Raw genomic sequence first — 12,238 nt, 5'->3', positions numbered from 1 at the left:
CTAGAGGATACACAAAATCCACCTTCGCTTTAGAACCACCACCTCCAAAGCAGAGACAACTCAACCCTAGATACATTCACATACTATGTTTAGGGCCACCTGTCTCTCAGTACCACTGCAAGTGACAGAGGAGCCAGCAGCTCACACACAGTGTTAGTGGAAACATTGTATGGAGAGCCGTGTCTCCTGAGCACCAGCAGTACTGCAGCGGAGCAGGCCAGTTCCCACAGGGACTGGCAGCCTGGGGCTTGGGTCTAGAACGAGCAAGGCAGACCCTGAGCACAGACCCTGGGCCTTCCTACCCATGTCCCCTCTTATCTGCACCTGAGTGCACACACATACATACAGCACTTGTACTGTTCTGGCTATACCTGAAGTCAGAGTCCATATGATGGAGTTCTGCCACCTGCATAAGCCCACCACAGCATCAAATGAGACCCCAGTTGTATATGAAGCAGCAGACCTCACTCTAGAATGCCCTCCCACTCCCAACCCTGCTTCACTGACACCCTGCAGTACCAAATCTTCCTGGGACCCAAGAAAAGAGTGGATGGACATGGGACAATAAAATAGCAAGGACCTTGAACTGCAAGGCACCTTGGCCCTGCCTAGTTTCCAGGTCATGAGTATTCAATGATGCCCAGAATCTAAGGCAGTGTAGGCCACAGCATTTGCATAAAGCCACTCAAGGGAAATGAAGATGTCACAGCACCAAGTCCCATAGGGAGAGTCAGCCTGCTTGGCTGACAGTTGGCCACAGGCAACTTTCCCTGCCTATGTCCTAAAAGCAGTGCCTGGGCAAGGTAGGCAGATCAGAGCCATGCAGACCCCAGCCATGTGTCAGGCCTATTCTGAATCCACAGGCCTTCACAAGTGCCGTCTTCTCCATCTTCCCACTGAGCTATGTTAAGGAGAGGCCAAGTCCATAGCCTATTCAACCCAAGTCGGTCTCTACAGTGCCTTCCTCCTCCAACAGAGTCCACTCTCGAACCTCACACACTCCTCTGCCCACTTCAACCCCCCTCAAATCCATCTCCAGCTAAACTTACATTAATTCAGGCTCCCAGGCAGCACTACTTTCCCAAACAAACCTCAAAGTAATCCAGATTCCTCCCCTTACTCAAAGTAAAATATACATTCTTTAGCATGCCATCTTGGTCAATTACAACATTCACCAATAGTTAGTTACTTGGACCAGACCTGGACTGGACTGAGCAAGACAGACATGATGTCGATAGAGGGAGTTAAGCCTGCGGCAAGGAGGGAGAAGAGGAATAGGTCTAGAAGGATTATACCAGCACATGAAGCAACAGGCAGTTGCCGAAGAGGAACATGGCCTGCTATCCATCACACCTCCTTCGTCGTCTGCTGACATGAAGTGTCTAGTAAGAAAGGCTGACGTGTCCACACATCCACCCAGTACTGCAGAGGTAAGTGGGGAGCACAGGGAGGAGGCAACAATCAGAGAAAAGGGCTGAGAACCTCCCAGAACCAAGGAAAACCACCAATCCACAAGTCCACCAACCCTACAGGAACCAGCACAAAAGAAATACACGCCAAATCACATCATCAGACGACAAAGAGGTGACCACAAAGCCACCCAACACACTGCCCTCCAGTGAGTCATGGCTGCCTGACTGCTGCCTCCTGCACAGCAAGACCAGAGGCTGCAGTCAGTGGCCCCGGGGGATGAGACAGAGACCTCGTAGCTATCAGATCCTCCCCAGAGGAAAGCCTCAGGAAGTCTTTCCAGTGCAGTGAGGAGGATCTCAGGGCCTAGGTGCAAGGACCCTGGGGGGAAGCGCTACCAAGCAGTCTAAAGTTTCCAAGTCTCGACAGCTAAAGCGACAATGGCAGCATCACCAGGCTTAAGAGGAAGTCACTGCCACAGCAGCAAACGCTCCATGTGCAAATGGAGCGCCGGAGCTGGAGTAGAGCTCAAGAGCAAGGCATGGCTGACTGGACCATGACACAAGGACACAGTTAAAGTTCACAGAGCAACCAGGAGAGGAGTAAGAGTAGTAGATTTTACTACTAACGAGGGAGGGGAAATTTGGTGCAAAATTAAGGTGAGACAAAAGAGAGAAAAAGTACAGGATGATACAAAGCACAAAAATAAAATAGACATGAATACAGTATTGCCAACTTAGATAAATACAAACAGACTAGATGATTCAATAAAAAAAAAAAGAATATCGGGTCATATTGGGTGAGTACTAAATCTAAACACACACTGAATAGGCAGTTACACCCCATACATAAGGCTATGTGACAGTTTAAAGAAAAGGGGGTGGTTATTGGCTGGGGGTGCAGCTGAGGTGGCGGAATACGTGTGTAGCATGCATAAAACCCTGAGTATGGTCACTAGCAACACAGAAACCAGGTGTGGGGGACATGCCTGGAATCCCAGCACCTGGGACGTGAAGGTGGGAGGCTCCTCCACAGCTACATACTGAGTTTTAGAAACATGCAGCCCTGTCTCAAAAAAAGAAAGGAAAAGAAAAGAAGAAAGTTTGTTTTTTGTTTCCATTTGCTTTTAAAGTAGAGCTATTGAGATGCATCAGTGGGTAGAGGTGCTTGCCTCAAAGTGATGACCCAAGTTCACTCCCTAGGTTCCACAGGATGGAAGGAGAAAACTGAGTCCTGCAAGCTGTCCTCTGATCTCCACACATGTGCCACGGTGCAGTCAAACACACACACACAATGGATAAAGAGATGTCATAATTCTTTTTTTTCCAAGACAGGGTTTCTCTGTGTAGCTTTGCGCCTTTCCTGGATCTCGCTCTGTAGACCAGGCTGGCCTCGAACTCACAAAGATGCACCTGGCTCTGCCTCCCGAGTGCTGGGATTAAAGGCGTGCGCCACCACCGCCCGGCGAGATGTCATAATTCTAAACATACATTTATATGGAAACACACTCCAAAAACGTATAGGACAAAGATTGACAGAACAAGAGAAATAGAAAAATATTTCCCCAGATTAGATTTTAATTCGCTTCTGAAGTAGACCAAAAGCAAACAGACTTGAGGACTGTAACAAACCAAGCTTGCCCCAATGGACACACAGCAAGCAATGTCCTATCAGCTTCCAGGTATACATTCACCTTCGGCATAGAGAGACCATGCATGAAAGCTGAGCACATCCTGAGCCATAAAGCAAATTCCAAAAGCATTTTAAGGACCTAGTGTCAAAAAAATAAAAATAGAAACAGATGTTTGAATATTAAGACACTTAAGAATATTGTATAAGCTTAAACCAGGAATAACAAAAACACTGTAAATACTTTAATCTAAGCGATGTACATAAAAGCTTGTGAATGTATACATTTTAAAGAAAATGTATACCTACAACTGCTGATATGAAAAGAAAGAGGAAAAGAAATTAACTATGTATTTAAGAAATTAGAAACAAGGGGCTAGAGTGTAGCTCAGTAGCAGAGTGCTTGCCTAGCCTGCACAGTCCCTGGGTTCTGTCCCCAACAGGAGGAGGAAAAGGAAGTGGGAGACAGGATCAGAAAAAACAAAGTAAGCCCAATGACTACAAGTGGTAGGAAACATAAAACCAATGATCACTTTCAAAAGCAGCAGACCCTTGTGTGAGAGCGATCAGGAGTGCACACCACATGTACAAATAATACTGAGAATGAAAAGGAGTCAGGTGTGGTGGTGTGCGCCTTTAGTCCCAGCACCAAGGAGGTAGAGGCAGGCAGATCTCTGAGTTAGAGGCCAACCTAGTCTACAGAGTGAGTTCCAGGACACCCAGGGTTACGTGGTGAAACCCTGTCTCAAAAAAAGAATTGAAAGACTGAAAGGAAGCATCACTACAGATCCCACATATAGGCAGAAAACAAGAGACCGTTACAAACTTCATGTCAATATGTCTGAAAATCTGGATGAAGTACAAAAGGCCTCAGAAAAATACAACTTTGCAAAACTAAGAGGGGAAAGGGGGCTGTATAAACTTAACTTCTGTAGAAGTTAAACTTTCTACAGAAAAAACAGGTATAGCGCTGCACACCTATAACCCTCACACTGTGGAACTACTGCAGGAATATCTCAAGTTCCAGGCCAGTCTGGGCTACATCATAAGACTTTGTCTCAAAAATAAAAGCAATGTATATTTCTACGAGGAGACTGCAAGGTTTAATTACTTTATTGTGAGTTACCTCAAAGTACTGTAGAGCCATGGTCCAGTCTAAAGACCAACACACAAAAGTTGACCATGTTGGGACTTTATCCCAAGAATAGTGATGAATTTAATCCTAAAACTAACTAACTAAATAAATAAATAAAGATTTTAATTAAAAAATAAAACAGTACATACAATTTACCACACTAGAAGGGAAAGGGTAAAGATCAGCATTGCAGGCCGGGTGGTGTTGTCAAATGCCTTTAATCCCAGCACTCAGGAGGCAGAGGCAGGCGTTATCTTTGAATTCAAGGCCAGCCCTGGTCTACAGAGTGAATTCCACGACAGCCTGGACTATACAGAGAAATCCTGTCTTGAAAAACAACAACAACAAAAACAAACAAACAAACCAAAAAACCCCAGCTGCACCGGAGAACAGCTCAGTAGAAGAGTACGTGCCGAGTGCAAGTGAGGCTCAGATGTCAAAACCCAAAGCCCATTACAAAAAGAAAGAGAAGACGGAGAAGGAGAAGGAAGGAAAAAGGAAAAAGGGGGGAGGAGGAGGAGGAGGAGGAAGGAGAAGGAAGATAGATAGTAGGGTGGAGAGGTAAAGTATTCAAGTAAGTTTATTTAACACCCACCAAAAACAAATCTATCTGTGGGGTGGGAGGCATGTGCCACAGTGCACGTGTGGAGTTAAGATGGGCAACTTGTGGAGTGGGTTTCCTCCTTATACAGTGTGTCTCCTGGGGACGGAACTCAGGTCACCAGGAGTGGCACCTTTACCTATGAACCATCTCACCTCTCACCACCTCAAACTTCCCAAGCACTGATAATGTTTTGAAGAGTCGTATCCCCCCATCATAGAAGGAGACTCCTAACTTTCCCCACTGTCTCTTCATAAACTACAACAGACATCACTCTCAGGATGGTCACAATGGGAACTGTGGCTCGTTTTCATAATCCCAACACGTAGGAGGCTGAGACAAGAGGAGTGCAAGCTGGAAACCACTCTGAGCTACACAGAAAGACCTTGAAGCCTAGTGGTGGTGGTGGCGGCGGCGGCGGCGGCGGCGGCGGCGGCGGTGGCGAGCCTGGTCTACAGAGTGAGTTCCAGGGCAGCCAGGGATACACAGAGAAAATCTATCTCCAAAAAACAAAAAAAAAAAAAAGTTAAAATGGCAGTTTAGGACCCAGACCAAGCCATGTACGTTGGGTGCCGGACATATAGCTCAGTGCTAGAACACTAAGTTTCTACATATCTGAACAGCACATAGGAAAACCCTTGACACTACACATCCCCAAGGAGAGTCCAAGGAAAAGTTACCACACTGTCCAGGACCATTGGGAGACTAGAAGATTACGCCCTTACTTTAAACTGGAGCAACAAAAGATGAGTTTCACTGTGTGTCCACAATATGAACATTAAGGAATGAGTCTGACGCAGACACAAATGACTTGTCAGCAGAACCCACACATTCCTCAGGATGCATCACAGACCTCAGCCAATGCAAGACACATGCCTGAGAAGCTTGGGGCCGTTCTTTGAGAACCACATGCAGCTCAGGAGATTGCATGGGCATTTCAAAGCCTTTCTGTTGTCACAATTAACCAGGCATAGAGCACATTCACAACCTGGAGATTTCTAAGACAGGATACAGAAGCAACTAAAACAGTGGGCTTTACCAAAATCAAAACTATGCTCATCCAAAAATACTAGAGCTGGGCACACAGACACATCTGTGGTCTCAGCAGCCACAGATCAGGTCAGGAGGCTCACTTGAGCTCCACAGTTTGGAGGCCAGTCTGGGCGGCATGTGAGACCAGCCTCGAGTGAAATCACAAAGCACACCCATGAAGAGCGGTGAACCCCAGAACAGAAACACGGGCAAAAGGCACCCACGTCCACTGTCTGAAGGACTCCTAACTCGAGGAGGAAAACAAGTCCTTCCCCGTAAAAACCAGGAGACAACCTCCACTTCAGACAAGCAACAACACACAGAGAAACCCTGACACTGTCCATCTCCGAGGAGAGTCTAAGGAAAATTTACCACACTGTCCAGGACCATTGGGAAAGTGGAAGATTGTGCCCCTCCCCGGCACCTTAAACTGAAGTTTTCTTAAACTGAAGCCCTGTGACAATAATCACCAAATGACAGCCCCAAACTGCAAAGAATCCAATGTCTAAAATGGGGGTTCATGCTTACAAGGGAGTATTATATAACAACAAAAAGGAAAGTCGGCTGACAAAAAAAAGCATGGATGCCTCAAAGAGAGCCTCACTCTATCCACGGGGCCCTCTGGGGAGATGGTACTGCCTGGGAATGCAGAGCTGGTAGCATCGGGGAAGACAAAGAAGGATGGGGGCTCCTTGCTGGAATGATAGAGATGTCTGTGCCTTCCACAAACACACCTCTACAACGGTGTGCACTCTGAACAGAAACTGCTGTCCAGACACCAAGTGACCTTTCCTGAAGTGAGCCAACACATGGGCTAGAAGTCAGCAGAGGTAAGAAAAAGAAACAGGTGCACAAAGCTTGGAAGTGAGTTAATAGATGTCAACAAGAAAAGAATTCGAGTGGGAAGTACAAAGGTCCAAAGTGGTAAAGACCCTGCTGAACAGTGGATGGAGAACATGCCTGGGAATGGGTAAGGACTCTGGAATCCCATCAGTATGGCAGGCAGGACACTGTCCCCAGCAGCATGGTGTACCAGGCTGTTGAGGCAAGGTGAACTTGGTAACACGGCTTGGAGAGCACTGAGTATCAGGAGTTGGATGCCTAGCACCCAGCTTCCCCGAGGACACAGAGCTGTCTCACCACCTCCCAGGGAAGGAAGGAGAACTGAAACTCACCCAATGCCAAAGTGAGGGGGGTGGATTCCACCCGCATCCCACCATCCACACACTCTAGGCCAACTCTGAAGGACACATGCAATTAGAAAGGGGCATTTCGGCAGTTTTAGTTGGGAAGAGATTACTATCCCCTGTAGAAACTGCTGAGACTCAAGTGGCGGAAAAACGAAAAAGAAAAATTGGCTAAAGACATGAATAGGAATTTCACTAACAAGGAAGTACAAATGGTCTAGATTCATAATCAGAGAAATTCAAACTAAAACCACAACACTGTTTCACACCCACCAGCTTGGCAAGAATGCAAGGCAGTGAGGATTCTCACCCTGGTGCTGGGGGCCGGAGCTGGCGCAACTGCTTTAGGAAGCAACTGAATAGTAACACCGAGTGAACACACACCCACACCTCTAAATCCTCCTACTTGGCAAAACACGTTCAAGGCAGTCAGTCCTGCCTGCCACAGGGACGGGCACGCACGCACACAGGAGAGGGGAGAGAAGCTCCTCTGCAGTGGAAACGGCAGATTTATAACTGGGCGAGAACCTGACAACGTCCCTTAACAGACGCCCGCCCGGGTGTCATCATTCCAAGGGAATACTATGCAGCAGTGACGCATCAAAGGCCACGGGCACAGATGCAAAACTAAAGACTTGACCAAAGCCAGGGCGAGCAGTGGAAAGAACTCAGGGAGCACCATCATGATCCTGTTTGCGGACAGTGCCCAGAAGAGCGGCAGTGCACACAGGTGGTGTGAGGGTAGGTGCACAGGAGGTACATACATCAGCAGAGCAGAGAAGGACTCAGGACTGAGAACAGGCAGCACTGTACTGAGACTACAATGCTTTCACACACAGAACATCTGGTCCACACGACCAAGGCCCTCATCACTCCAGAGAAAGTCTCTCACCTCTGTCCAGGACAAATCCCAGAGCACCCCAGCATCTGTGGCTCCTCATCCCAGATGCCCCATCCTTCCCTGACCCTGCTTTCTCCTATAGAAAGAGGGTATTCTAGGTGCTGTAAGAACAGAGTCCAGAGCAGACATGATGGAGCATGCCTATAATCCCTGTAGGGCAGGAGACAGAGGCAGGAGGATGGAGAGTTCAAGGCCACCCTGGGCTATAAAACAAATTCAAGGCCGTCCATGACTCAAAGCAAAACCCTGTCACAAAAAAAAACAGTCCACCTGGCCAGGTAGTGGTGGCGCATGCCTTTAATCCCAGCACTTGAGAGGCAGAGGCAGGGGGATCTCTGTGAGTTTAAGGTCTGCCTGGTCTACAAAAGGGAGTGCTAGGACAGCCAGGACTACACAGAGAAACCCTGTCTCTAAAAATAACAATAACAACAAAATTCCACTTTTAGAGGAAAAATGAAATGACCTCTGTCTAGGTGAGCGTGGGGCATGCACCTGTAACTGTAGTTCTAACTATAAAATAAGCTCAGGTGTTGGGGGTGGGTCACAAGAGCCTAGGATTCAAGAGCAGCCTCAGCAACATAATGAGATTCAGTGTCAAAAAAAGGAAGAAAGAACAGGGGAAAAGGAGGGAATGAGAGAGAGAGACCCCCTTGGCTCTCATTTAAGGAACTCAGGAGCTGCTAAAAGAACACAAGGGCCAGTGTGAAGTGTGATGCTCAGGGCAACTATTTAAAGAGACAGAAACAGAGTGGGAGGGTCCAACATTCCCCTTCTCCGCTTTTGGTGACTTGGGAGATGCTCCCAGTGAGACAAATGCTGACCCTCAGGTCTAGGAAGTGTGTTCAGTATCCATCCTTCCTTTCCCAAAGGTACAGCCCAGACCCAAAAGGGAAAAGCCACTGTCCAGTGCCCTCTGTACCCCAACACCACACTCAGAGGCCTGCTGAAAAAAGCAGAGTGGGAGCCACAGGCCAACCTGCAGTGAAGAACCTCCCGCTCCCTAGCATCTCTGCACTCAAGCTCACCGCCCGCCCGCGCCCCGGGGCACACTGTCCAGGTTCTGTACCTGGAAGGCTCTTTGGTGATAAGCCTACTTTCCCTGTCTCCCCAGAGGGGAAGCCTGCAGCGCCCTCAGCCTAGCGTCTGGAGTTCCTCTTTCCCTTCACAATCTGAGGCTCCTGAGTAGGATCCAAGTCAAGAAATCCCAAAAGTTTCAAGCTGGGCAGAAGAATGGGAAGCTGTGGGTCCACATAAAGATAGGTGTTCACAGCGTCCGCCCGGTGGGTAAATCTCGTCTAGCCCTTTCCATGGAGCGAGGGAGTGGGAGGGCGCCTACCCAGGGGAGGAAGGCCAGGCTTCTGCAGCCGGAAAATTAACAGCTCCAAGCGAAGAGTAGAGCGGACTCCGGTGCTCACTCCACAGCTCCCGGCACAAGGCCGACAGGTGAAGAGAGAGCCGACCCGACCCGCGGGGCACAGGAGAGGCCAACGGTGGCGTGTCCAGCGAGCCTCGGGTCCAGGCCTCTGGGGTGTGACAGTGCCGCTGCACGCGGGAGGAGAGCGGTGGCACTAGCCAGCCGAGAGCTCGACCGCCCGAGGTGCCCGAGGTCCGCTGCGCGCAGCCCCGCCCGGGACGCAGGTGTCAAGGTGCGGGCAGAGCCCTGGCCCCGCGAGCCACAGGCCCACGGCCCCGCCCCGGCCCTCGCCTGGCTCCGGCCCGCGCGCGCTCCGGGGCGAGGGGGTCCCGGCCCGCGGGCAGGTGCGCGCGGACAAAGCGCGGCGCGGGGGCGTACCTGGGCACGCAGCTGGGGCTGGAGCCGTCCACCTCCCAGGTGGCGAACAGGTTCATGGGCACCGGGGTGTTGAGCGCTCCGGGCGCGCCGGGCAGGCCGAGGCGGCCCCGCTCGGCCATGGCGCCGGCCCCGCCGTCCCTCGGCGGCCTGGGGCTGCGCCGGGCCGCGGGAGCGCGGCGGGCGGGCGGGCCGGGCGCGCGGAGGGCGGCGGCGCGGTCACATGGCGCCGGCGGCCGGGCGGGAGTCGGGCAGGCCCGCGGGCGGTGTCCGGGCTGTGCCCGCGCCCCGCCCCCTGCCGCTCCGCGCTGCCTATTGGCCGGCAGGGCAGGGCTCGCGCGTCCCACCCAATCGCTGCCCACCGGAAGTGAGGCGCGCGCCTCAGGGCGTCTCCGGCGCCCGGCCGCGGGAGCGCGCGCGCGCGCCTGCGCACAGGCTCAGCCCTCCCAGGCGAGGGACCATCCCGGGCGAGCGATGCGATGGCTACCCGAGGGGCCAGGTCAGCGAGCCCTCGACGCTCCCTGCCGCGCGCGGGCCGGGGGCCTGAGCACGTGCTCATGTACCCCGGTGCCTCCTGGCCCCTAGCCATCCTGTGCGTTCCCGCATGGGACCCCAAGGCCTCCGGGCTCCTCTCGCACTCTGTAGGCCCCACCCACTCTTCTCCCTAGAGGAGTTGCAGCCACCATCTGTCCTCCCTAGCTGCCCCATGCAGCAACCTCCTCCCATCCCAGCCCCCCTACATTCAGCCGTGCTGTATTTACTTATTTACTGAGAAGTTTTTCTCAAAACCATCATAGCAGATATTTGGTACAGGGTGCCTTCTGCCTTGTTCACAGTGAACTGGTAACTCGGGCCGATGGGGGAGAGCGGCGGGGGGGGGGGGGGGGACGACGATCAGACTGCTCCCAGGGCCTAACAGGCAGGGGACTCCAGGCATGGCCTTGGGAAGGCCGGCTAGGTTCTGGGGCTCGGAGAGGCTCCGTCCCTCCTCTCTCCTTTTGGCTGTCTTTGGTCAAAGTCAACAAATTTAGGAAAAAGCTTTTCTGGCATGTCTTGTTTCTTTGTATCCACCGCTTTACACAATTGCCTTTCTCCCTCTGGGTCCCATGTCCTATTATCTACAAGTAATTTTATTGAAACAATTCTAACCCAAGCCAATTTGACCTGGCTGTCCCTTCTTGCCCTTCAGGTTTAAACCCCCCCTCCCCCCCGGGCCCCAGCAGCCCTACTTTCTGCTTTTCTTCCCTGGAAGGCCCTGTGGGGGTGGTCCTTCCTCTGCTGTGACACCCCACCCCCTGCCGGCAACATTTGGTGCTCCTCTGCCAGAGGCAGCCTCCTGCTGTAACTCCTCCAGGATGGGAGCTGCAAACAGCTGCAACTGCTTAAAGCCAGAGTCCCACTTTGAAGAGAACAAGGGGACCTGTGTTTTCCTCATGTTCCCCACTCATTGGCGTAGTAAAACAAAGTCCAGAGGATCTGTCAGTCTGTGGCCAGCTGAGATGAATATTGTCTGACATTGCAGCCCTATTGGGGCCAGTCGTGAGACTTGTACCTAGGAAACCCGAGGCCGTGTTCACTGAGCCTCAGCAGCCTTGGTGGACAGGCTGCCTTTGATTGGAAGCAAAGGACAAGCATCCACTGACCTCAGCAATTGGCATACAGTGCTGGGCACAGACCAAGAGTGCATTTGCAGGCAGAAGAATGGGCTGCCTGATGAGTTGTGTCTGTGCGCACCAGGCAGGCATTGCAGCCAGGGTCAAGGGAGGAAACGAGGGTGACCACGCTGTGCACACTGGGGCTTGGCACCAGTGGCCTCGGTTGAGCTGTGCCATCTTGTACTAGACACCATTGTAGCTTCTCAACGAATATATCTGCCCATTCTCACTTTAAAGGGGAGGAAAGTGAGAGATACATGCAGTTCTGCACTTTCTAGGGGGAAGCATCAGGGGTGTGTGTGTGTGTGTGTGTGGTGGTGGTAGTGCTGGTGGTGGCTGTCTGTTAAGGTCATGGGAACGTGTTAGCGATGACCAGTGTGTTTTCTGAGTGAGTAGATGGCAGTTTGAATCTGTTTCACCAAAGCTGTTGTTTGCATTTTTGGCCTTTGTATTCCAAAGTAATAATGTGTCCCTCCTCCTTTTGTAAACTGTAGGTCCCAAGACAAGTTCCTTGAAAGCTGGAAAATGCCTCTTCCTGCAAACTAGGTATGATCCGACTCCCACCCTTCCACATTTGGAGCATTTTTCCTTTAAAATGGAAACTTAGTTCAGGATGAACTCCTGTGGACAACTGAGATGGCTGGTCATGGCCCGAGAGAAGGTCCTTCAGAGCCCTACAGTCCCAAATCAGCACACATAACCCACTGTTAAGGCCAGACATGTTGCCTGCTCACAAACTTTGTTTGTTGGTGGTGAATTAAATTCTTGGGTTCCTAAAAGGACCATGAGTAGTGGCAGGAGGTAGAGGTTTAGCCAGCTTCCTACAGGCCCACAGATTGTGACTGGATTTCCCTCAGCCTGTACATTGGGGATCACACCCTCCTAGCTGGTGCTCTGGA

General features: G+C 51.2%; 1 protein-coding gene across 7 annotated transcripts in view; it reads right to left on the bottom strand.

Annotated features, from left to right (window-relative positions):
* Pacs2 (phosphofurin acidic cluster sorting protein 2) overlaps positions 1–9,862 on the bottom strand; it is a 62,770-nt gene extending 52,908 nt beyond the window's left edge. For 2 of the 7 annotated variants that reach the window (XM_076551544.1, XM_076551545.1), the window contains exon 1: positions 9,688–9,861. In XM_076551544.1, the coding sequence (XP_076407659.1) occupies positions 9,688–9,806 (119 nt within the window). In that variant the 5' untranslated portion in view covers positions 9,807–9,861. Of the gene's footprint in view, positions 1–9,687 lie in introns of all 7 variants that reach the window. The other 5 variants (XM_076551539.1, XM_076551540.1, XM_076551542.1 and 2 more) reach the window with 3 other exon arrangements.
* Between the last annotated feature and the right edge of the window lie 2,376 nt (positions 9,863–12,238).

Source organism: Peromyscus maniculatus, chromosome 14 (assembly GCF_049852395.1).
Source record: "Peromyscus maniculatus bairdii isolate BWxNUB_F1_BW_parent chromosome 14, HU_Pman_BW_mat_3.1, whole genome shotgun sequence".
Taxonomy (NCBI): Eukaryota; Metazoa; Chordata; class Mammalia; order Rodentia; family Cricetidae; genus Peromyscus; species Peromyscus maniculatus.
The sequence above is the reverse complement of the archived record's forward strand: the minus strand, read 5'-3'. Positions and strand labels throughout refer to the sequence as shown.